Source organism: Haliotis cracherodii, unplaced genomic scaffold (genome assembly GCF_022045235.1).
Source record: "Haliotis cracherodii isolate W230 unplaced genomic scaffold, xgHalCrac1.p SCAF_13, whole genome shotgun sequence".
Taxonomy (NCBI): domain Eukaryota; kingdom Metazoa; phylum Mollusca; class Gastropoda; order Lepetellida; family Haliotidae; genus Haliotis; species Haliotis cracherodii.
The window spans coordinates 21,503,368-21,531,292 of record NW_027266268.1 but is presented as its reverse complement, the minus strand read 5'-3'; the positions used below and the strand labels follow the sequence as shown (position 1 = coordinate 21,531,292).

General features: G+C 39.4%; 1 protein-coding gene across 1 annotated transcript; it reads left to right on the top strand.

Annotated features, from left to right (window-relative positions):
* The first annotated feature begins 1,800 nt into the window (after window positions 1-1,800).
* Window positions 1,801-27,469, top strand: LOC139459735 (probable maltase-glucoamylase 2). Its single transcript, XM_071241385.1, has 4 exons — window positions 1,801-2,100; window positions 24,186-24,741; window positions 26,402-26,530; window positions 27,216-27,469. The coding sequence occupies exons 1-4, from the start codon at window positions 1,801-1,803 to the stop codon at window positions 27,467-27,469; spliced, it is 1,239 nt and encodes a 412-aa protein (XP_071097486.1).
* The last annotated feature ends 456 nt before the right edge of the window (window positions 27,470-27,925 follow it).

Sequence of the window (27,925 nt, the reverse complement as noted above, 5' to 3'; positions counted from 1 at the left end):
ACATCAACATTATCAGCATCGACAGTCATGCCATCATTTTCTTGTACACTTTCAGTATGAACATTGGCACCAGAAGAGTGGATTTCACTTAATTCACAAGCAATCCACGTAATTAGTAATCCACGTTGTTATAAACTGCTACGACCTCAGTTTAAATACTTCTAGGTGACTTTGGAACACACAACCTGTTGCATTACCAATTGGCTGTGAACACAGATGGACAGCGTCTCGGCTTTGTAAAATGTCGTCGGGTACACCGACGCTTCGTTACTAACCAATAAGTTTGTTAGTACCTCATAAAGGGTATGTAGCATTACGCTCATATACCCTAAGAGTGACAAAGGCGCGGACCATGAAGGAGACCCGTGAAGATCCGAGGTAGAATCCCCTGATTGCTGTAAAAGGCAACTATGCTTGTCGTAAGAGGCGACTATCGGGATCGGGTTGGTCAGACTCCCTGACTTGGATGATGCATGTCATTGATACCAATTGCGTGGAACGATGCTCATTATATCAATCTCTGGATTGTCTGGTCCAGACTCGATTATTTACAGACCGCCGTCATAAAGCTAGAATATTGCTGAGTGCGGCTTTAAACAATAAACCAAACCAACCATGAAGGAGACATTGCCATTTGGGTAGTCTTTCACCCCAAGCAGCTTGCCAGGGTTTGGGAACTCGGGTTATGAAATGCATGTTCTTGGACATGTATACAATTCATATAAGACCAACTTGTGCACATTTATCAATCACCTAAATATCACATGCCCATGTTGATGGGCCTATTATGAGCACACGTAGCCCTGATCAATAAAAATAAATATATTTTCCTTTCTTTGAACAGAAATATACCAAATCACACATATATGCAATCCATAGAATGGAATCAAATGTTCTGCATAAAATACATTTCTCCGTTTATAAACCTTTAGTCCTGATGTAAGTCCTGATTGAGTGTCTTCCTAAAATTTCTTGTGGCCACATTCGTTAACCCTTGGTGCGTACTTCGCTTATTCACATCGTTTTTCGTGCAATTCCACTCCCTAAATGTGCGTTTAGGCGAGGGTCACTATTTTTAACCAACTTGTGTGAATACTGAGAGCAGAATAGTATTATTCAGATTAATGAGGTATCATAATGTTTGTATGCGTTCATTCACGAATCGTTCACAAAACATTGGTCTTAAATCCGCAGTATGTGCTTCAAATGGGACGTCAAATGGTCATAGTATCACAAATAATTACTTTGCTGACGAGTGACTATCCCGCAACCATTTTTCGAAAAATAAAAAAGTAAACGCCAGAAAAAAATCAATCTCAGTCATCTTCCGCGACATATTCCAGTGGGCGGAAAAGGCAAAATAGATGTAAAACATTTATAAATTGATCATTCGGTGTGTTGTTAACCGTTAAAACCCGATGAAACTCACGTATTGTTTCTTATAACGTATAGTTTCTAAAACACAAAAAAGGTCAAGGTAACCGTCGATGACATAGTAAAACGTTATTATATCGTTGACTCTGTCCAGGGAACTGTTACCAATACAAATATATATAAGCCATGACATAGGTATGACATCAATGGTTTCGCTGCTCCAGACTTGATCACTGACAGAACACCACCATACAGCTGGATTATTATAGCTGACTGCCGGGTTACAAAACAAACAAACAAAAAGCCACTGTGGTATCGATTTTGGAAATGACTTGTCAATTTTGCATCATTATCTTCTGGTTCAGGAGACGAGCTCGGTCTGTCTTCAGTGCTTCAACTGTATATGCGTGAAGTAATCGGGAGCAAATGGATACAAATACCATATTTGTAGCTGCTCTCATTCTACACTTTTCTTTAAGTGTGGCATCAAAGGGACAATTTGATGGAATACCGGACATGATTTTGTCCGGGTCTGTGTTCCAGATATTTCGAAGAACAACGTTACAGCAGTGTCGCCGACTGTGTGGCTATTCATCCAGATGTCTCTCGATCAACTGGTCGTCGTTGGCCAAGGAATGTCAGCTGAATTCAAAGACCGGGAACAGGGAAAGCTTGCAAGTATCTCACAATAACATCTACCTACAAGACCAACAGATGACACAGCAGGTAAGAAGGCGGGATTTGTTTGGAAAAAAGTAGTTCCAGAAAATCCTTGTAAAATATAATTTTACTCAGGATTTACAAACGACAATTTCACTGGCCAGGCTGGAAGGAATCACAAACTGACTTAATGGTGTTACGTCCCTTTCGGTAGTGTTGTAAGGCACGGCCGGAGACACAACAAGAACATTGTATTTTACTTTGAATCGAATATTGTTCACCTATATTATCAACATATGACAGCATTATATTATGGTATGTCATGGTAGTCTTCATGTTGAAATAATACTATATTTACTGAATTTGCAGTGAAGGCCCAAATGTGCAATAGAAAGATACAAGTACATTTAGGCTGATATCGAGTGATAATGTAAGTCATCCACCTTGCAATTACATAAATATATCTAGAACCCTGCTACTTATATGCAAGTGCATGTGGTTTTATCGCACGCAGTTTCTTTTGGTGCCTGGTATATATTAGGTTCCACAACAGAAGATTGGCACATTTATGTATGCGTGACTTCTGTTTTTTTTGTTTTGGTATAGCTGCCACCAGGAACAACAAGAGTCATCATAAGTTGACGAACCCCCACAAATTCGAAAGAACAAATCGTTTGACTGTTACTTTAAGTCCAACATGATGAGAGAATTCGTATTCAATCCATCTTTTCTGTTTATGGAATTGGGGATCGGATCTTTGTATTTCTATAGTCAAAATCAAACTTGTTCCCATGGAAAGAGGATTTTAAAAAAAAAATCCTAAATAGCAAAAAACACCACTTCAGCCCTTGAGTAACAAGTACCAATGTTGAAAAGATTTTAGTTCTTCTCCAGAAACGTCACCTACCTCCATTTCAGCTAAGTCTAACTTGTTTCGATGGAAAGATGGAAAAATCAAATTTTGAAAAATATCCTAAATTGCAAAAGGCACTACTTCAGCACTTGGTGCATACATGTACCAGGTTTGGAAGAAACGTCTTTCACAGTTTTCAAGTTGTGCTACGGAAACGACACCTACCCCACCCTTTTGAGACTAAGTCCATTTTTTTATGGAAATCAGGAAAAATAATAATACCAAATATCTCCAAATAGCAAAAGACACCACTTCAAGGTCTGTTTGACATATTTGCCAAGTTTTGTTAAAATATATTAAACGTTTTCTTTAGTTGTGCTGCGAAAATAAATCCACCCCATCTTTAGAGACTAAGTCAAGATTGTTTCCAAAGAAATCGAGTAAAAAAAAAAAAAAAAAAAAAAATGCTTACAAAATGCTGTTGATGGTGATCATATGTGGACAAATAATATACAAGAACCCGTCAAGATTGATAAACAGAAGAGCAAATGAACGTCTAAAATATTCTTTCTGGGGTCGTCCCGTATGCACATCGGCTCATGTTTCATGTCAACTCGGTTTTGGATCCATCCGCCATGGTGTCGTCAGGCCAGACCCTCATTACACTGCCATCACCACACTTCCCTATGGGCATTTGTTCTTTTTTTTTTAACAATTTCGCCTTGATACGCCTGTTTAGACTCGATCTAGTTTCGTCAGGCCAGAACACCATTACACTGCCGTCACCACTCTTCCAGGGGTTGTTGGTTGGTTGGTTGCTTTGTTGTTCAACGCCGCACTCAGCAATATTCCAGCTGCAACTCGAAAATTTATACTTGCTTACAGCAATATCTCATTTGTGCAACCTGCCAAGAATCGATCTCGTTTCGCGAGGCCAGACATCTCGCTGTGCCCAGGCCGATTATATGTTGTACATTCATTTTTTGTTTGAGTTCTGCTCATGATCATGACCGCCTGTTATTATTTGAGAAACCAGCGGGTTACTCACGCAATTACACACGCAGTCAACACGGCCACCAACTACTCGACCCTGCTCGAGGTCGGGACGCTCCCAGTATGCAACACGTTCAGCGTCCGTGTTCTCGACCTCAGTTTTGTTTGTTTGTGTGTGTTTATTGCCGCATTCAGCAATATTCCAGCTATATGACGGCGGTCTGAAAATAATCGAGTCTGGACCAGACAATCTAGTGATTGACATCATGAGCATCGCTCTACGCATTTGGGATCGATGACATGTATCAACCAAGTCAGCGACTCTGACCAACCGATCCCGTTAGTCGGCTCTTGCCACAAGCAATGTCGCCATTTACGGCAAGCATGGGTTCCTGAAGACCAATTCTACCCCGGTTCTTCACGGGTCTCTGGATCCCAGTAAGCAGGCGTAGCCGATCGCACGCATCGCCGTGCCGGGTAGGAATATATAGGTACAAGTTAAATCTGATAAATCAACCCCGTAACCGCATCCATAGGGGTTTCTAATAATGAAAAATAGATCTGGCTTCAGATAAAGGAAGTGAATAATTGCCTCCGTTATACGTCCCATTTCAAAATAGTCCCCCCCCCCCCCACCCCCCAAGCCCGAACAAAAGAGTTTGAATTACCAGAAATATTGTGATATACTGTGATCACGGATACTTAAAGCTGTTGGAATATCGCCGTTGTAAAGTTTCGTTATGAAAACAATACGTATATTCATACCTGTATTCCTCGACTATCTGACGCGCCGCATTGCCGGTGTTTACAGTACCTGAAACATATCGTCACCGAATTTCTTACGGACTTTTGATATAGTTTGGTTGGTTTGGGTGGTTGGTTGGTTTGTTGTTTGACGCCGCACTTAGCAATATTCAAGCTATATGACGGCGGTCTGTAAATAATCGAGTCTGGACCAGACAATCCAGTGATTAATATCATGAGCATCGATCCATGCAATAGGGATCGATGACATGCATCAACCAAGTCTGACCACCCGATCCTGTTAGTCGCCACTTACGACAAGCATAGTCGCCTTTTATGGCAAGCATGGGTTGCTGAAGACCCCGGAATCTACGAGTTATAGATATAGGTATTCTCATCATATACTTTAACTGTGAAACTATCGTCGCAAGATCGTCGCCGTTCTTAGTTCCGGCGGTATATACACTCTGTCTTCGATCTTCGAACGTTATATTCGGACGAAGACATTACGCATATTGCCAGAACCGATTTTCCAAGGGCTTTATAACGGAACATGAATATAGATGTTCTCATCAAAAGAGCATAAATATTTTTACAAAACAAACGACATACAAAAATGTATTTTCTGTGGCTGACAATTCTTTTCTTCAACAGCCAGAGCAACAATTATTTTTTAAAGCTATTTCTTGGATAACCCATCCCCCTATCAAATTGTTCGTCCCTACCTTATATCATGATATGCTTTATTAAATGTTATAGGCTATGTTCTTTGTCGTCTCGATGTCACCTGATATGTCAGTGTAATTTGTTACCCCATTTTAAATCCAGCAAATGCAGTATGCAATGTGTGTCCATGTCGTTTGATTTAGATGGTGAAACACACTGCACTGCTTAAAGTGCCTTAACAAGATATGTCTTAATGTATCTCTGGTTCCCATAAGCGACAGAATATTCATGTTTACATTTACATATTAAGAAAAAAACGATTTATGAGCTCTCGAGAAATGAGTGGGTGAGTGAGTTGGGTTTAACGCCGCTTTTAACAATATTCCAGTTATATCACGGCGTGTCAGCTTAATGTGGGAAGAAAGCCCCAAGTGATGCAGGTCTCAGACGTTTACTACTTCGATGGAACCCACGTGCACCGGTATGGAGGTGACAAACCTAGAAACATAATTGGGGCGAACCGGGATTCGAACCCACAATCATAGGTTTCTCGCGTATCTAAGGGACGCAACTCTGCACAGCGAATCGCGGCGCCTTAGACGACTGGGCCACCCGTGCCCCCTCTCAAGAAATGAATTACAGACATACACGCATATGACAGACGACACCGCGACAGAATGCCTTGACAAATTTTCTTCCACTGCTGTTTACGTGTCAGAAATAAAAGATTCAGGTACTTGCTCAACTACAGAAGCAGCTAGAAACAAATGGAATAATTTCTCGCGCATCGCTGTCCTTTTTTTGTTCTTTTTGTTGATCACTGGTGCAGTTTGTGAAGTATTCTCCTTTACATCGATTTCTTGTAACTGCTGGCGTTTGTTGTGCCCTTAAACCTGCAAGCTCTTAAGTTTACAATATTCATCAGTGGGCGGAGCTTATGTGAGCACGTCACACTAGTTTCGTATGCACTGCATCTCACCTGAACACGAAAGTGCATCGTACCCCTGTCGATTTGTGACACCATACTGCTTATATGCCGTCACTCCATTGTTTGCGGAACAATCACTATAACCTAACCAACCTGTAACTTCTTTGTTGAATAAGAAAACGATCATATCAATGAATCCATGTGAAATGAACAAAGCGAACTCAGTCAGTATTACAAAGTGGTGTTGAAAGATTGTGTATTTTTTAGGCAAGAATGTTACGGTAGGACATGTAATCTCTTAGATTGTCACTTTCCTTTTGGTCATGTGGTCCTGGAAATTAAATACTTGAAACATGTGCCAAATATATTAAAAATCAAATCTAAAAGGTATATGGAAGTATTTTGTTTCTTTATTTTCTCACACCAGTACGTCATAAGAACACTGTTGTTGAGATACTGTATGTTGAAGCATCTTGCGAAAACGAACACAAAGCATTATTTAGGCATCCTGAAAAGTAATTATTTTTGTTTGTTTACTAGTTTTGCGGCACACTCAGCAATATTCAAGCTGCATAACGTCGGCCCGTAAATAATAGAATATGGGCCAGACAATCCAGTGATCACCATCAGGAACATGTATCTGACCCATAGGGATACGATGACAACTATCAGCCAAAACAGCGAGCCTGACAACCCGATCCTTCTGGTCGTCTCTTACCAAAAGTAGATATAGTTGCCTCCTACGATATGCTTGGGATGCTGAATATTCAGAAATGTACACCAGAAATGTTTACTTGGGCTGAATACAAGTCCTAAAGGCAATATAAATAGAAGTGAAATAAAGACCACATCTGGACTTAATATAGAGAAGTGATATTTTATTAGGAATGAAAATGGAGCCCATAAGCAGTATAAATATTACTAATGTTTTATTAGGGATGAAGATAGACACCATAGGCATTATAAACAGTAGCAATATTTTATTGATGATGAAGAGGGACCCCCACAGGCATATATAGCGGTGTTGTTTTATTGGTAATGAAGTCAGACCCCACAGGCATTATCATTTGTAGTGACGTTTCATTGGGCATGAAGATAGGCCCAGTAGGTATTATCAAAGGTTAGTAGTAATGGTTTAATGGGCTCGTAGGCATTATACAAATTAGTTTTGTTGGGATGAAGATACCCACATACATGTAGGCATTAGAAAATACACTGATGTTTTATTCAGGATGAAGATAGACCCCACACTCATTTTATATGATAGTGATGTTTTATTGGACATGAATATAGACCCAATAGGCATTATAAATAGTAACGATGTTTTATTGGGATACAACTATATACCATAGGCATTATAAATAGTCCTGATGTTTCATTGGAGATGACGATAGACCCCACAGGCGTTATAAATATACTGAACCGCAAAAGAAAAGTCACCATGGATAGATATATGAAAAACCTTATTTGTCCAAACACTGTAAACATACTTTGAGACATATTAAAAATATGAAACTTGGCAAAACTGATCATCAAGGTTTAAATTAAAGTGTCAAATAAATGTTCCTAAAGTGAAACACAACTCTAATATCTGAGAAAATGACATCACAAGTTAATATCTGGTGTGTCCGCATGTGCATTTATGACTGCCGTGCAACGTCGATACATGGAATGGATGAGGCAGTTGATGAAGGCCATATGCACTTGAGCCCACACTCTGAGGAACGCCTCAGTTCAGCTGCAGTTGTCGTCCTTGGTCGGACGTCATTCAGCCGTCTTTGAATCTCGTCCCACAGGTGCTCAGTGGGATTTAAATCGGGACTAAGGGCAGGCCACTGCATTGTTCTGATGCCATTCTGCTGGAGGAAGTCTCTTGTTGCTCTCGCGGTGTGGGTACGGGCGTTATCATGCTGAAACTCGTGTTTGCGTCGACGTGCCAAATGAGGTATGGCGTGTGGTCTCAAGACTTGATCAATGTATCGAGCTGCTGTGACACCATTGTCTCTCCCTGGACCGATGTTCTGGAAGACCACAGGGCCGACCCAACTGTGCATGTCCAATTCCACCCCACACCATGATGGTTGGACCACCCCACGAATCTCTCTCAACACAAGCATCCGAATAACGTTCCCCACGGCGTCGCCAAACTCTCTGCCATTTGCTGTTGAGATACAGTCACGGTTGTCGTCTGAGAAGAGGACTCTTCTCCACTGCTGGTGCTGTGTTGTCCACTGAAGACGGTCCCAGCGATGACGTGGTGTCAGAATGGGTCCTCGGTGTGGCCTGTGACAGTGGAGGTGTCTACTCGTCAATCGTCGACGCACGCTGTCCGCACTAATGTGTCGCTGGTGTCTCCCCATGGTCTGTCGAGCAGTTTCCGCAGCAGTACCAAAGTTATCTTGAAGATGCTGTCGCACAATCTGACGATCCTGACGTCGGGTGATGACCCTTGGTCTTCCACTTCGTGGTCGGTCATCTGTAGTGTTGGTGGTATGGTACCGTTGATGGAGCCTGTATATGGTCCTTTCGTGGACTTGAAATGCATTGGCTACTTGCCGGGCGGTTTGTCCAGCTTGCAATCTTCCAAGGGCTTGGTGTCAATCTTGGCATGTGGTAGCATTTCAATAACGCATGAATGTTATCCGATCTGGGTGGATTTTTTAGGGCAAGAAATGGGGGAACGCATGTGCATTTCCATTTGCACGGAACTCACATGCATCGGGTTACCATGGCCGTTACCGTGATGCGCTTGGGCGATCGGTTTTGTCATCTGCTTTGTTTATTTATCATCAAATTTCATTTTTTGCGGACAAGGTAATGTTAAATTTTAGAAACTTTGACAAAAATTACCCAGATATTTAAATGACAACTTTTCATGCAATGTTACTTGGGGTGACGTTTCTTTTGCGGTTCAGTATAGTACTTCTGATTTGGGGGGATGAAGATTTACCCCACAGACATTATAGATAGTAGTGATGTTTTATGGGGATGAAGGGAGTCCCCCATAGACATTATTAATAACAGTGATGTTTTATTAGGGATGAAGATGGACCCCATATGCATGATTAATAGTATTGATGTTATATTTTTGGATGAAGGTAGACCACACAGGCGTAGTGATTGTTTATAAGGATGAAGGGATACCCCATTGGCAATATAAATAGTAGTGGTGTTTTGTTAGATAGACCACATGGGAATTAGAAAAAGCACTGAACCCCATACGCAATATACATACTAGTGATGTTAGGGATGAAGAGAGATCCCACAGGCATTATAAGTAGCACTGATGTTTTATTCGTGATGAAGATAGACCCTCATAGGCATATAAAATAGTCCTGATGTTTCATTGGTGATGAAGATAGATCACATAGGCATTATAAATAGCTCTGATGTTTTAGTTGGGATGAAGATAGACCCCGCAGGCTTATATATAATTGTAATGTTTTTCGGGGGATGACGATTGACCCAGTGGGCATTATAAATAGTAGTGACGTTTTTTTTATGAATATAGATCCCACAGGCAATTGAATAGTTGTTTTTTTTGGCTGACGATAGATCACATAAGCGTAGTAGGTATGTTTTATTGACTGACGATTGACCCAAATAGGCATCATTACTAGCATTGATGTTTTATTGGTGATAAAGATCGACCCCGTAGGCATTATAAATAGTAGTTATGTTTTATAAGGATGAAGATAGACCCATGGGCAGTATAGATAGTTGTGATGTTTTATGGGTGATGAAAATAGACCCCACAGGCATTATTAATAACAGTGATGTTTTATCGACATGAATATAGACCCTATTGGCATCATAAAAAATAGTAATGTTTTATTCAGGGGAAGATAAACCCCACAGGCATAAATAACTGCAGTGTTATGTATAATAGTAATGTTTTATTGGGATGAAGATTGACCCCACAGGCATTATAGATAATAGTACTGTTTTATTGGAAAACTTAAAACTCACTTGGAATTTCCAAGACCAAAGATGATCTATTGGACATTCATGCAGTGTTAATGTATCTGCCCATATATACACATGGTCATGGTTATCATGTCAAGTTGAAAACTTTCTGTTTTTGCCAGATTGTAGACATCCATTGACTCAAGGTGTGAGTTGTTCCTGTATTCAGATAAGTTGTAGAGCACAGGGAAACTTATGCAGATATTTGAGTTTAAAATGACTATAAAGAAATTGTTTTCAGTTAGAACATTTTATTCTTTAAACACAATGAAACCTTTTATACATTGTGTACAAGAAATTATCATACAGGCTGTAAATAATCAAGTCTCGACCAGACAAAACAATTATATATGATGAGATGTTATGGTCCTACAGATCAAGGTACAAAGACACGTAATGAATCAAGTCACTGAGTCTAACCTACTGGATCTAATTAGTCATCTCTTACACCATGCATTAGTTCCTGGGGACCTATTCTAAACCAGGTAACATACCACAATATTCAGTATTAGTGCGAGACGTTTGGTAATCACAATCCATTTATTTCTGTAGGAAACAAATAGTCAGTTAAAAAATCTTACAATCTTAAACCCCAATGTAATGCCAACTAACGTGGCTAACTAGTCCTTGGCTACCAAACACTGAATGATAACATAACATGATAATTTACATAATACCCATCATTAATAATGATTCTGAGAAGTAAACCAATATAAACTAAAAGACAAAATACCTCTGTGAACAATTGTAACTATCATACAATTAAGACCACATAGACCATGTGTATTAACTTCCATGTCTGCTGGGTAAATGAGACTGACAGTAAACATTGTTGTTTTAAAAAAGACGGTGTAGAGAAAATAAACTTTGAAAAAATTTGATAAGTGTATCAAAGGTTACATACATGCCAACATCTGGGGTTGGATAAAGGTTTCCTTGGGCAACTAAACCTTGCACTGATTTTGGTAGAACACATTTAGCAGGAGTCATCAGAAGATGACAAATCCACCAGGCCCACACAAATGAAAAAGAACAAATCATCCGACTGTTACTTTAAGTACAACATGATGAGAGAACTATCTAATCTGTATCTCTGTATACACGTTATTGAACTATCAAAACAATACCATGGAAATGGGATTCTATTTCAGGTATACATCACTATGAACAGAGTCAAAATCAAACTTTTGATGTGGAAACAGAAAAAAATATAAATTCAAAACATTCCTAAATAGCAAAAGCAACCAGTTGACAACCTCATCTTTCTGCAAGCATAGTTTCAAGAAAGAGTACCAATAGTTTTAGATGTATGGTCCAGACAAACACACCACTATAAACAGTTAAAGTCAAACTTGTTGCCATGGAAACATGAATTTTTTTTTTCTAAATAGCAAAAGGCGTCAGCCCTTGAAAAGAATGTTGAATAGTATTTTAGTTCTATGCCGGAAACGACACCACCCTCCATTTCAGCTAAGTCTAACTTGATTCCATGAAAACAGAAGAAAATCAAATTTTGAAAATTCAGTCATAGGTTCATATATGCATCAGGTTTGGATGGAAAGTCTTTCACAGATTTCAAGCTGTGCTCCGGAAATGACACTTACCACACCTATTTGAGACTAAGTAGAAAATGTCTCCATGGATATCGAGAAAATGAAAAATCCCAAAATATGCAAGAAGCAAAATGCACAACTTCAGGGTGTGTTTGATATATTTGCCAAGTTTTTTTTAAATCCACCCGCTTATGAAGTACAAATTGTTTCCATGGAAATCGAGAAAAATTAAAAAAGCCAAAAATCTGCAAATAGCAAAAGGCACAACTTCAATATCTGTTTGATATATATACCATTTTAAAAAAAATATATTGAACGGTTTTCAAGTAAGGCTCCAGAAGCAAAAGACAACAAGGCTTCAAGGCATCAACTACATCCACAAAAAGTGAAACAAGGCTTTGTAGAATCGACCACAAGACACACACGACATACTCACTGCCTGATAAATTACACATAAAGAAGTTTCTGAGTTGTGAGCTAAAGCAACAGCACCTACAGATTTGGTGTGCATTTCTGTGCAGTGATAATAATTCACTTACTGTGAACAAAAACACAAAATTCATGAGGTTAATGAAATGGAGCAATTATTAGAAAATGAAGCATTGCTATATACACTCAATTGTAATAATATCGTAAAATATCCACATGTACAAATATATATACCACCTTAACACACACACAGGTAACTCAATGTATATCATGTGCCAAAATGGTATGACAATATGGCTGAAAAGGCAAGCAGATTGGAATGTCATCATTGATTCGATTATCCATAGAGTTGTTTTTCATTAGTAAAAGGGCTCTATGAATAAGATAAGAAGAAGGTTTCACTACAATCTGTCAACTGGAATGACTTACAGTGAGTGAGTGAGTGAGTGAGTTAATGCTTTACGTCACATCGGCAGTATTTCAGGCATATCATGACGAGAAATTAAACATTTTCAAATACATATATTTTAACTAAATAAAATTTGTCATCGATGGACAGTTAAATCACAAAAATATTACAGATTAATATTTAAAACTAGCATACAACTATAAAAAGATATCACTATAAATAACGATACAATATAAAAATGGGCTACAGATCGCCAGCAGCTGAAGGTAGATCACCATGCTGGGGTCGATGGGGACTTACAGTACTTTTGCTACCTGCATGGACCCCAGCCGGATTTACATCATCCCTTCCGCAGTTGGTGATTATGACAAATTTAGCCAGGTTAAATGAACATATATACTATGATTAATATTGTGGAGGAAAAAACATTACTTTGAATGACTTAGTCTGACATACCCTCTCTGGGAGACAATCATTTTGAACTACTTCAACCCCCATCAAGGGTAAAGCCACTAACAATCTCAGTTAACAAGTTTTCTTCTACTAATTCTAAAATATTTAAAAATTACAAAACATATATTCAAAATTTATTTAATAATTCTATTTCTTTTAAAAAATCAATAATTAAATGAGAACTTACTTGATAAAAAAGATCCTTGTGCAATGAAACTTTGAAATATTTATCCCTTGCGATGGAAAAATCAATGCAATCAAGCAGGACATGCTTGACCGTGATCACAAGGGATACAGAATGAAGGGTCCTCATCTTTTAATAAATATTCATGAGTATATCTAGAATGGCCAATCTGACATCGTCTTAATACGACCTCTTCAAATCTGGACTGACAACCCAAGTAAATATAGGTATAACCGATATTTGCTTTTATTGCATGTAATTTTATATGGACCCACTTGGGTGTCCCACTTCTTCTGCATTAGATCTCTGATTACACATCTAATAACAGGTTTATAATCACTATAGGGTATCAGAAGTGGTGTCACAGATTTGTTGAGTGCTGCCTTAGCAGCAGCATCAGCCATTGTGTTACAAACGATCCCAACATGGCTGTGTAACCAACAAAAGACGATGTCGTATTGGCCAGTTGCAAGATTATTGTGTTTAATTATTTCAAGTAAAATTGGATGCTGACATGACAAACTTTTTATTGCGTGAAGACAGGACAATGAGACTGAATAAATGATAAATTCCTTATGTTTGGACTGGCCATTTATATAGTTTAGAGCAGTTAATATGGCCTTTGATTCTGCTGTAAAAATTGAAGAGTCATCTGGTAATCTGTTTGATATAGTTCTGGATCCAATTACGGTTGCGCTGGCAACAGAACCTCCATCCTTGGATCCATCTGTAAATATTGATTTGTAAGTGTTATATTCGCTTCTTAACTGATTATATTCTTGTTTATATTGTAGTTGGTTAACGTCAGATTTCTTTAGTTTATATAATGTAGGATCCCCTGTGGCTAAATTTATTCCTAAAGATATAGCTTCTTTTACGACTTAAATTGGAATTCCAGCTTGATGTAATTCTGGGTCCTTATATGGTTTATATTTTCAACAGAAATGGATACAATTTGCTTTAGATTTAGAAAACTTAAAGCCGTTGCAACTATCTTGCAATCGTGTGCATTTATTAAAATCGTCAACAATAACGACTCATCAATGGAGTCATTCAAAACCTTAGCTAAACTATTAATCTTAATAGTAAACAACGTTACTGATAAGATGCTTCCTTGGGGGACACCTTGATCTTGATCGTAAAATTTAGACAAAGTGGATCCCACACGTACCTGGAAATTTCTATCTGTTAAAAACTGAGATATAAAAGAAGGCAAATGGCCTCTCAATCCAATCTCGTGAAGATCTTTTAAAATACCATGTTTCCAGGTTGTCTCACAGGTGACCACAACCTATCAGGTTGAAGCCATTAAGGACATCACTTAACAAAACAAAAGTGGTTGACAAAGCCATTAAGGACATACTGGATGCGAAGATCTTTAACAGATCAAGGTCACCATGGAGTTTCCCCAATGTTGAAGTTGACAAGACAGATGGCAGCAAACGTCTCGGTGTCGACTTCCGGGCACTGAACAAAATATTCATGGAACTCATGAACGACGTACTACAAGACATAGAAGCGTTTGTCATAGCATATCTAGTTGACATATTGATCTTTTCAAAAAACCTCAATGATCATAGGTCTCATATCCAAAGTGTATTTGATCGAATAAGACAATACTCACTGAAACTTAAACTTTCTAAGTGTTGCTTTGTCCAATCTGAAACAAACTACTTAGTATTAGTGAACAACCAGAATGGAATCAAGCCTGAGGAGCAGAAAGTGGAAGCCATACGGTCGATGGGAGCCCCAACATCTGTCAAAGTGGTCAGGAGTTTCATTGGTATGTGCAAATACTATCGCTTCATTCCTAATTTCTCAAAGATTGCTGAACTGATTCTCCAGTTAGATTTTCTTGGACAGAAGAATGCCAATGGTGTTTTGATTTCCTGAAATAAAGTCTTACGGTGATACTACCACTAACGTTTTCTGACCCAAAGAATCCCTACATCCTATATACGGATGTGAGTGACAGCTGCATTGGTGCTTGTTAAGCCCAAATATGTGATGACGGGACTGAGAAGCCAATTATCTTTCTGTCACACAAACTGAGTGACACACAGACACGCTTGACAAACATTGAGAAAGAAGCAATACACTTTGGCCTAGAGAAGCTTGACCATTACTTGCATAATGTGGAGTTAGAGATCAAAACTTATAAACCATCAAAGTACCTATTGGAGTCTCCAATGCAAAACAAGAAGGTTCAACTCTTGGCCCTGGAAATAGCAGGATATAACTGTCAGGTATACAGTAAATACCTGTGTGGATCCACTATCCAGAGTTCCAACTGATGGGAATACACCTCGAGCAGACAATGAGGAAAGTGAACATTTCGCGAATGACAACAATCTGGAAATCAATGTGCTAGACTCATCGAAGTTTGATCCTGAGACGTATGCTCGTCCAGAACCAGAAGATGTTGCTGAGACAATGTTGCAGGACTCGAATCTAGATATGAATAAAGAACAGTCAAAGGATGAAGAGAAACAGAAGATAAAAACCTCACTGGAGAATGGACAGGAAGTTGCTATAGCCTCAAGGAATTCCTTGAAATGGTCGGTCTCCTAAACTGCATTAAAGATGTTGATGATGAGCCAGTCACCAGATTGTATGTACCTGTATCATTGAAAGGACAGTGAGTGAGTGAGTGAGTATCGTTTTATGCCGCGTTTAGCTATATTCCAGCAATATCACGGCGGGGGACACCAGAAATGGGCTTCACACATTGTACCTATGTCGGGAATCGAACATGGGTCTTCGGCTTGATGAGCGAACGCTTTAAACACTAGGCTACCTGACCGCCACCATTGAAAAGACAACTAATCAATCAATACCATGATGAGAATGGGCATATGGGTATGACAAGACGTTTGATGCCGTGAAGACAAAGTAATAATGGTCAAATGTGTACAAAGACTTACACGAGTATATTTCCAGTTGTGTAACCCATCAAGCCTGGTCTCTACACAAACAAAGAACTGATGTGAAACCTTTGCGAAGATAAGCATAGATCCATCAGGACCATACCCAACTACTCTGTCAGGAAACAAGTATATTGTCGATTTTGTGGATCTCTACAGTGGTTGGCCTGAGGCTTTTGCAGTCCCAGACAAGACTGCCGAAACCATCGCCCACATGTTAATAGAGGAGATAATCATTCAAAACGGCTCCCTGCTGGAGATTGTCACAGGCAACAGGACAGAGAATGTGAATAGTGTAATAAGAGAAACCCTCGCATCATTAGGCACTCATCATATGACAACTTCCTTTTACTACCCACAGGCCAATGGTAGAGTAGAATGCTTCTACGGGACATTACACGATATCCTTGCAAAGAAACTTGATGACAACCTAATGACATGGGATTTACACCCGAACCGGACATTAGCAGCGATTCGGTTCAATATCTGTGAGTCATTCTTCCTCTTGTACAACAGAGATATAGTACTGCCATTTGACACTCTTCTAAAACCAAGGAAGAAGTACAATGGGGAAAAGGAGCACAAGATTGCCTTACAACAACAACAGAAGTCATTTGTGTTAGTACACTGGCATGTGAGGATGGCAAAGAAAAGGCAATCCAAGTACATGTATGCTGACAGGACCAGCAAGCCAAATGAAAGCCATACTAATCATCATCGAGCAGACAGTCACTTTCATCATCCGGAGCCAGCTAGACGGCACTGTGACAAAAGTACATGCAGAACATTTGCGAATAGCAAAACTAGATGACTGGAAATTCCTAAGGACACAACCGACAGGCCCAGAAGGAAGGCATACCACATTGTTCCGCCAGACAGGTCAAGTAGTGAAGACTCAGGTCCAGAAACTGCTAATCCCATATCTCAGATGACTAAGCGATACCGCCATGAGAGATTGGACTTGGAAGAAGAAGATTACATATCACTAGTGGAGTTACAAAAGAGACTAAATGCAAGGAACAGGTCCTCTGAGACGCATCAGGAAAATGATCAAAAGTCAGCCGAAATTTATGGAAAGGCCGACAAACAAGCAGAGCCCCAAAGCTCCGTTGCAGATTGTGACGAAGAAGACATCTGTATAGAGTTCATTGAACTAAAACTAACAAGGGCTTCTACTGAAAACGCACATCCCAATAAAAATAAAAGGTTAAACAGTTGCTCCAGGCAATTGCTTGTATATTATAGTTTTGTATGGTTTGGGTGTAGAACCAGTAAATATGATTATTTACTCTTATGTTTCAGAGAGAATATGTTTCTTCTGGGTTTACTCTTCCTTGTGGGGTTAACACAGGTTTCGCTAATGTATGAAAAACATTGTATTTCGTAAACTGAAGGATATGACCACGACTAGGTCGAAATGACTCGTAACCTTCGTTATTGATTTAGAATCATATAATCAGTTTATTGGGAAGTGCAGGTATTTTATTGATCAAGTCGCAAGGATTGTTAGACAGTCCTTCACCCGCTACCACTCCGATAAATCTACAGGCATCTTAAGCATGTATATCAAATTAGACGAGGAAATTACAAGACTGAATTCAACCTTAAATAGCCGAGCAGACAATTTCTTAGAAAACGGTAGGTTGCGCACACGACCCAAGCTTTCACTATTGCCATTTGTTGGAAGTGCCTTGAGTTTCTTATTTGGCACTGTGTCTGACGCTGACCTAAGCGCTATGTATGTATGTATGCTTGCAGAGAATCAAGTAGGTATGGCACATGTCATTCAAGAAGAGCTCTCTATTATTCATACGACAAGGATTTAAGTATCGGAGAATTGACATGCCATTAATGAAGTCATTACTGATCTGGATACAAACCCTTTTTGTCATATTAAGAACACCTTGTGTGTGTGTGTAAGTTTCTAAATGAATTTGAGCACCCAATATAATTTCTTTGCCTCGTCAAGAAACATACTATATTGAAGACGTTTTAAGATTGACGTATGTATTCTGCTAAAATCGAAATGTTGTACTCCTTGTATCTTAACTTGAATTACAATATATGACATAACACAACCTTTCATCCACAGTGTATATTGAGACGTCTCTTCTTTATTATAAATGCAATCATAATGACACCCTCTATGCAGCAGCAGCTATGACCGGTAAGAAATTCGGTTTTAAATTACTCAGAATAAAAGTGGCCTAGCTCTTGAATCAAGAGGGTAGATTCATCAAAAGTACATAACTTTCCAGAACAAAAGCAAAGTTAATCATCGTTAATGGAACATCCTTTTTTTCTCTCCAATTCTAGGATGCGCTCGTAAAATCGCTACTTTTCAAGCACTGTCGCCACGGATTTGAATTCTTAAAAAGTCTGTCATGAAGGAAATACTACTATAAGCTCAAAGGCAAAGTTATTGAGACAAACCCAAAATAAAGGGATTCGTTTAAAAATGTTAGTGTCGTGAATGAAACTATTTTACATGGAAAGAATACTGCTTTAAGTATTGTTAACGAGCACACGAGGGTGTGCAGTCAGTATCCAGCTTGTTCAGTAAAGCAGTCGTGATGCCTCCAAGCGAGTTTCGAATCAATAATGGTCCAAAGATACTTATATTGTTCAACCAAATCAATATTTTCGTTATCAACAACAGCAAGCAGAACTTCGGTCTTCTTATATTTCTGAAATCTATAATCATCTCCTTTGTCTTTTTGACCATTAGAGTAAGAAAGTTAATCATGCACAATTGGACAAATTTTGAAATTTGAGACCGATAAATCATTTTCAGACTGCTTTATGAATCCGACCAGCGCAAACTAAACGGTTAAACAAATGTGAAAACTAATGATATAGTCATTTGTGTATAAACTAAATACAACAGGAGAGGGGACACAACATGGATGTTAAAGTCACAGTTGATTTGATACCATTTACAGTCTCAAACTGTGGTCTGTTAACAAGAAAATTATCATTTTATCATTGTTGAATTAACAGACATGTCAGATAATTTTTGCATAAGCAGACGAGGCTGGTAGTAAAAGCAAAGAAGCTTTTGAAAGCTACCTAAAACATAGATGCCAACGGGTTGTTATCATTGGGACGACCAGTTACGGCCTGAGTTCCACAAGGGTCAGTTTTAGGACAGCTAATGTTTCTTATTTTCATAAACGACATTATAGACGATATTGATAGTAATATAAGATTGTTTGCCGATGACACATCCCTATATGTCGTGGTAAATGACCCGAATACAGCAGCACATTGTCTGAATAACGATCTAAGTAGAATAACAGGCAGGTCGATTTCAACCCTAATGAAACAGTATCTATCCAATTTCCCCGGAAGATTCTTCCAAATGTAAAACTAATTTTGAAAATGAATAACACTACTGTTCAGGAAGTTCATTCTCATAAACATCTAGGACTTATTCTCCAAGAAGATTGTACGTGGAACGATCACATTGATAGCCTAGTCAAGAAAGTCAGTCCAACGATTTTGTCTCAGGAGTTTCAAGTATTGGTTAAATAGAAAAACACTGGAAACTATGTATAAATCTTTCATGTTACCGATAGTTGATTATTGTTGCCACATATGGGACAACTGCACAAAAGAGCAGGCGTTACTACTTGAAAAACTAAATCTAGATGCACTCAGAACTATTTGGGGGGCTGTTCGTGGCACAAGTCACAGTAAACTTTATAAAGAAACAAATCTTACGTCATAAGAAGAAAGAAGGCATTTTCAAAAGTTAAATATTTTTTTATATAATATGGTTAACAATCTAATACCGGACTATCTCACATCCGTAGTTCCAAATAGAGTGTAGGATGCAAGTGATTATAAATTGAGAAACTGCTCACAGCTGCAAACCACAACGTGTAAATCAAATAATTATGCCAAATCATTTATTCCAGATTCAGTTAATATTTGGAGCTCACTACCTATTGAATACACCAATGCCAGTAGCTTAGGAAGTTTTATGAGTTTTATAAAAAGCAATGATAGGAATGGTTTATACTTTGATACAAATTATGGAACAAGATTCTGTCAGTTTATACACTCCCGTCTCAGGCTTGGCTGCAGTGATCTTAACGCTGACAAATTTGCCAGATTTATATCCGACAGCCCGAGATGTTGTTGTGGCTATCATACGGAAGATGCACTTCATTTCTTTCTTACGTGTCCCTTAAACAGTACATTAAGGCAAAACATGTATTATTTCGTAAAAGGCTACGATTTAAAGTCAATTCTAAATGGTAATTCAAATTTAACGACAGTAACAAATCTTGAAATTCTGAAATTGGTGCACAGTTTTATTCTATCTTCTTGTCGATTTAGAGGTTTTGTCTGAGATGTTGGCTTTGCTATATGATACTGCGATGTTGTTGTGCTGAATGTAAATAATGATGTAACTGTAGTTATGGAAGATAATCCGGTAATTACACACTTACAGAACAATACTTATCTTTAATACCAATTATACAATGTATGCTATTTCTCATGTCTCTTTCAATACATTGCTATTTGTATATATATATCATGTTTGGGAGAGGCATTCAGATTTGCTCGTTTGCCAATCCCTCCACTTTATGGAAATAAATATGTTTGTATCAAAGCAGAGAAGTCAACAAACAAGATTCGTACATATAATTTGGAAGTTTGCATATACTGTTCAACAGTGTAAGAGTGGCATCCTCTACCGGCTCTGTAGGCATACTGACGTGGGTCAAGTAAATGTTCTATCTGTCTAAAAAGTAAATATTGAACAATACGTTCCAGGCATTTCATAGTTATCGGTGTCAAAGCAACGGGTCAGTAATCATTCTTAACATAATGATATGTAAATGTTGTAAGAACGATAACACTAGATGTCCCCCAAAGTAAAGGAATAACATTACTAGTGACGATAGAAGTTTGGAATATATATTTGAAAATATGAGTTGATCACGACATTCCTTCAGGACCTATAGCTTTGCGGACATTTATTTTCTTCCAAACTTCTTCAGTTAAAAACAAACTATACCAAAGTTGTTTTCTTTTATATCCAACATAAAGTGTGTATTCAGACAGAGGTGTTCTTAACTTGAGTACATAAAATCGACACTGGCCAGGCCAACCAGTATTTCATACTGTAAGCAACGATCCACGCCGTCGGGATAAATTGGCACGCAATCAACCTATTCACTGAATTTTACAACCCCACCCATAATGACGAGCAAAGGCTATTTGGGAATAACCATAGGGTTTGAATAATAAAATAGTCTTACTATGTTGTTTGTATGTATTTTAAAATACTTTTATAATCTCTAGACATAGTGGATGTATGTGACATTCCTGCCTAAAAGTATGGTAATGAACACTTAAAATGTGTATAATATTTGCTAAAGTTGTCTATGAAAGACTTATTCAGTCATGACAGCCAAGAATGAATGAGTATTATTGCTAGCCAAATAAATATATATATTCAAAACTAAATAATCCATTTTTCTTTCAGAGAGGTTAAGTACTTTTACAACAATAACAGTTAGTGAGTGAGTATGGTTTTACGCCGCGTTTAGCAATATTGCAGCAATATCACAGCGGGGGACACTAAAAATGGGCTTCACACGTTGTTATCATATGCGGAATCGAACCCGCGTCTTTAGCGTGACGAGCGAACGCTTTAACCAATAGGCTACTCCACCTCTCCAACAACAATAAGAAGCAAGCACTGCAATCAGAGCACAAATTCCGATTCATATGCATAAGGTGAGTGAGCGAGTATGGTTTTACGCTGCTTTTAGCAATATTCCAGTAATATCACGGCGGGGGACACCAGAAATGGGCTTCACACATTGTACCCATGAGAAAGTCCAACATTTTCTCAGCACACTTCGGATGGCGTAAACCTCTATGACCATATAATAGAAATTATTTATTCCCATATAATTAGGCTTAAGATATTCAGTTTCCTTTCCTATTAACTGTTATACACTCGCCAGAATGAATGCGCCATAAGATACTGCCCTCGCTTCCTTGTATTATATAATCATATAAACATTTCCTTTTAATGTAGTTAGAGGCATGCATATGGGTATATGTCTGCCTCTGTTTGTTCATGTAATTGCAAACACATTTCAGATCTTTTACTCTGAAATTATACCTGCCGTTTCCGAGGAACATGGCATCTACATCATAACTTGTGTACTATCGAGACAAAATGCGTGTTCAGTGTGGATTTACTGTTCAATTAAGATCGAAATGTACTTATCAAGATAGTGTATCATTTTAGAAAACTGCCATCTGACTGATTCAAGAACCAACACATCCTTTATTTAGTTTGGGCGGTTAAAGATTGTTCAGGAATTACCTGCCGCGACATACCCACGGAGAGTTTCTCAGATCTTCGTGCAGATGTATTGCTTCGGAGTGAAAGATCTACTTCAAATGAAATAACTTTGAAAGTTGTAGAATACACAATTTGACCAGACCCATTCCCTCTTGCAAAGCATACCTGTAAATCGTTTAGGTGGGTCGTAACACCTACCGAATGTGATCGTGACGGTTTCCAATTATTCATTAATACAATCAAAGACAGCGAATTGCGAAAACAAAGTCACACTCTCGTGTTCAGTCCTTTAGGCTTGATTTGTATTTATTAACAAATACAGAAGTGTTCATGATTTATGAATTCATACCTTTAAGGTCGCCCATAGTACGAGGGGCGTTCAATAATTTTGCATTTTATATATAAGACCAAGTCGCAGAATATATTTTGCCCTTTTATTTTTGAGTATAATCCCCATTCACCTCAATACACTTATTCCATTTGTCCTTCAAGCTTTCAATACCACTTTCATAAAATCCGCAGATTGGCCCTCCAACCACGCCTCTGTGGCAGCCTTTATGTCCTCGTCACCCTGGAAGCGTCTTCCACGTAGGGCAGATTTCATTTGCCGGAACAGGAAATAGTCACTGGGGGCTAAGTCTGGGCTGTAAGGTGGGTGATTTAACTGTTCGAATCCACATTCACATATGGAGGCCTGTGCAATTCTCGACTTGTGAACCAGAGCGTTGTCATGCAAAAGTAGGGTACCACGTGGTAACATCCCACGGCGTTTCTGGCGAATAGATGTTCGCAAATTTAGCATAATACTGTCCATTTATTGTAGTTTTTGGTGGCATGTAATCAATCAGTAATATGCCTCTTGTATTCCCAAATATGGTGGCCATTACCTTGCCAGCCTATGGTTGAGTGCGAAACTTCCTCGGAGGTGGAGGATTGGGGTACTTCCATTGCATGGATTCCAAGTTAGTTTCTGGGTCCCAGTGGTGGATCCATGTTTCATCACCTGCCACTAGACGAGAAAGAAATGCGGCTTCATAGAGATCCAGGAAGTCTCGGTTCTTTCAGTTCTCTGATGGCGATCTTGAGCTCTGAGGTTTCTAAAAATTTAGGTACCCATCTTGCAGATACCTTGGACATACCAAGATGCTCATGAATTATGGTTCCAACAGTTCCAACTGATATTTGGAATTCCCTAGAAAGTTCAGATACTTTCACTCGTCGGTCAGACAACATTCTTCTTTCTATAGCAGCAATGGTTTCCGGTTTGGTGGCATCTGAAGGCCTGCCTGACTTTGGGTCATCGTCTATGGACTCCCTACCCCTTTTAAACTGTAGAGACCAACGGCAAACTGTGGAATAGTGAGGAGCATCTTTACCCATCACTTTACACATGCGATAATGGATTTTTTTGACTATCCATCCCTCCTTGGTAAGGAACTTTATTACAGCGCGTTGTTCATGTTTGAGAGAATCCATGATTGTGACCAAACTTTGGTGAACGAAGCCCTCATATCTAACTTATTGTTGTGTCTGGAACTTGTTATGACACGTGTCAACCTGATGTTATGACCAGTGGCACACCTGCCGCAAGTTGACATTGTTCGTGTTAACACAAATGCCCAAGTTGCAAAACTTACTGAACGCCTCTCGTATGTTATCAAACTTTGGAACAATCATACAAGCACCTTATCATGTGTAATTATGATTATTTGTAGGCTCATCCGTGTGCAAATCAGCCATGCAGTACCAACCACATGTGCATCCCCGTCAACACTGCGAAAGCCCATATATGTGTACGTCTTGGTGTGTTCATACCACAAACTACTGAAGCAGGAATGGCAACAGCGTCTGCAACAAACACAACAGCTACGGCAACAGTACCTTCTCAAGCAGCCTCTTCAACTACATCTATTGTGTCTCCTCCTTCACTTGAAGTGTCTATATCTGCTACTACTACTGCCCCAACCACCACCCCTGCATTAACCACTACTACTAATACTTCTACTCCAACCACCACCCCTGCATCAACTACTACTACTACCCCAACCACCACCCCTATATCAACGTTTACTACTATCACTACCACTACCACTACCACTACCACTCCTACTGCCATCACCCCAAAGCCTGCATCAACTCATGCAATAACGATTCCTGATACAACCGAATTTGAAATGACAAGTCTTGAAACGACTACAACAACTCCTGCACCGACAACATCAGCTCCAGCATCAACGTCAACTACCGAACTGGCGAGCAGGTCTGATCCATGTATGTATGCGTCAGCGGTACTGTTAACTATTATAGTTAAAAGCCATAATTGGGTTTCTGTACCGTTGACGAGATAAAAAATATGAATATATGAAACATCGAGAAGAAATGGTTTTATTTCAGTGACTATTTGTATTTCACAAAGAGCACACCTCAATATATTTCTGTTTGTTTAAACCCTTTTTGGACATTGGCATTCTGTATTACAAATATAAGAACATGAACATTTGAAAAATTATACTACGTGAGATGACAATTAAAACTAATTACAAAACACGTCCGTCTGGCCGATTCCATGGCGTTTTCCAGACTCCAGAACTAACAGAGAGCCGATAACACAATGTTTGGAGCACCAACATATTGTCGTTTTACGCAATATTCCAGCAATGGGACACCAGAAATTTTCAAAATATATGTGTACCTATGTGGGGACTCGAACCTGGGCCTTCGTGTGGAGCGAACGCTTAAACCACTGTTCTACCAGTCTTGGTAACACTGCTCTGTCATTACTGCCAAGCAACATGGCATCCACATGAATAATCCATAGGTGTAATAGTTTATTTCAATTTTAGAATAATTGATATTGTTTCCTGGGAAGAGATATGCCAAGATGATGTCAACCATTTCCAATCTGGCGGCTTATCCGAAACATATTTAAACCACTGGGTCATGCCACAGCAGCCATAAAATATGCCCGAGACGGATGTTGGTGCCCTGGGACTATAATGTCTGTATCTGGACTAAGGAATGGTCATTCCATGAACAGGCCCATAACCACATGTCCACCTGTACATTAGCATGGGGCTTTTAGCAAACATACTGCTGTCAAAAACTACAACCGCTGTTGCTGTTCCTTCGCCATGTTCGTCAAACGGCGGCGTCATTTCACGCCGTCGATTCACGACGGTATTATTCAGTGCAATCAACTCTGTACCCACTTCATTTTATGGCTTGCGGTTGCTGCAGTCTGCTATCATAAGTAGTGGAACCGACGTTGCTACTTTTGCCTCAAGGGGGCACGGGAGGCGATTCGCTTTGCAGAGTTGCGTCCCTTGGGTACGCCAGAATCCTTTGATTGTGGGTTCGAATCCCGGTTCGCCCCTATTATGTTTCTAGGTTTGTCAGCACCATACCCGTGCTCGTGGGTTTAACCGAAGTGGTAAACGATTGAGACCTGCATCCCTTCGGGCTTTCCTCTCACATTAAGCTGACACGCCGTGATATAACGGGAATGCTGTTAAATCCGGCTTTAAACCAAACTCACTCGCTCACTCACTCACTCACTCACTCACTCACTCACTCTCTCACTTTTGCATCAACTTCAAATACAGTGACACTGAATCTCGGCTATGTGTACATGTGTCAGCTCAGCCCCCACAATACACTTCTGCAATGTTTCGAGTAATTTGATTACACAAAAGCAAAATAATATAAACTTTAATATGTTAATTTATTTATTAGGTGTAACAGCCCGTCAGTTATCACTTATCGAGGATTTTCAATTTACGACGCCGCTTATTAAGGATTTGATTTTAAACCCATCTCCAAAACAACACAAGGTTGTTGTCTTAAAATCGGCACCGTGACAAACTTTACTTCTTACACACACAGGGTATACATGGTGTACATTCTGTGTGTAATGTACTCGTGTGTTTTGCAGATAACGGCACATGTGTAACGGACGTCGACTGTGCTACGCCTCCTGAGAGGACTTGCTCTGGTGGTGTCTGCATATGTTCCATCGGATACGACATGGACGAGACCAGCGTTGTGTGCAGAAAGCTGACAGGTAACACGCAGTAACACTGACATCACCCCATGTATGAGTGAGTGAGTGAGTGAGTTTGGTTTAACGCCGCTTTTAACAATATTCCAGTTATATCGCGGCGTGTCAGCTTAATGTGGGAGGAAAGCCCGAAGTGATGCAGGTCTCAGACGTTTACCACTTCGGTGAAACACACGAGCACGGGTATGGTGCTGACATACCTAGAAACATAATCGGGGCGAACCGGGATTCGAACCCACAATCATAGGTTGCTGGTATGCCCAAGGGACGCAACTCTGCACAGCGAATCGCGGCGCCTTAGACGACTGGGCCACCCGTGCCCCCACCCCATGTATGACAGTATCATTTATCAAGTTTTGAATGTGACATTTAACATGTGGGTTACCATGATTATGCAAATAGTTTTGTCCCTTCTTATTAAATTGAAAACTGCATTTTTCCAAGTGTATGAATATATATAATGGATCGTCACTCTAGGCGTCTTTGGTGTTGATCGTGTCTTCATATTACAATGCGATGGGACGTTGCTCTTAATGTTAATCACTGGTTTGTTGGTGAGGCATTAAACAACAAACAGCATCTTTACACAGCAATGGTGATTATCACCTGATCATTGCGGTTTAGTTCGAATGTCCAAATAGTTAGTCCACCACAACGGCTCAGGCACACATCTTTCATTTTGTTACAGAATGCTCATCACTTGGATCTGAGTTCACCCTCCATGTGGACAAGTATATAAAGCAAACCAACTTTAAGACCATTGATGATAAAACGCCTGAAGAATGTGCCCAGTTGTGCTTGGAAGCAGACACAGTGTGCAGATCGTTTGAATTTGGTTCTAAAACCTGCCACTTGCAGGAAGTCACTTGGTTCAGTGTCAACAGCAAGAAACGTAAATCCAGCAGTGGTGCGCGTCATCACCAGCGTAGATGTAACTGGTGAAGCAGGCGTGCCATCACTGTCCCGCAGCATGGTCTAAATTTATAATTGTACCTTTCCATAAAAAAACCCCGATAGAAATGATCAAGACAACTTTCGTGTTTTTCTTTAGTGGGTGTGAAATACAGATTTATACCAGTATTTTTGACAACTGATATTTTTGCCATCTAGTTTGAGGAAGATGTGAAAAGAACAAGCTGGTTTTAGAGCTTATTATGCAAATAAATGACATTTCTATATTTCAATCTATTTTCAGCTAAAAAGGGCAGTGCTTCTGCGCCTTGCTGGTAGTGAGTGAGTGAGTGAGGTGGGTTTAGCGCCGCTTTTAACAGTATTCCAGTTATATCACGGCGTGCAAACTTAGAAAAATAATCGAACCAACAATCATAGGTTTCTGTCATAGCCAAGGGACGCAACTCTGCACAGCGAATTGCGCGCCTTAGACGACTGGGCCACCCG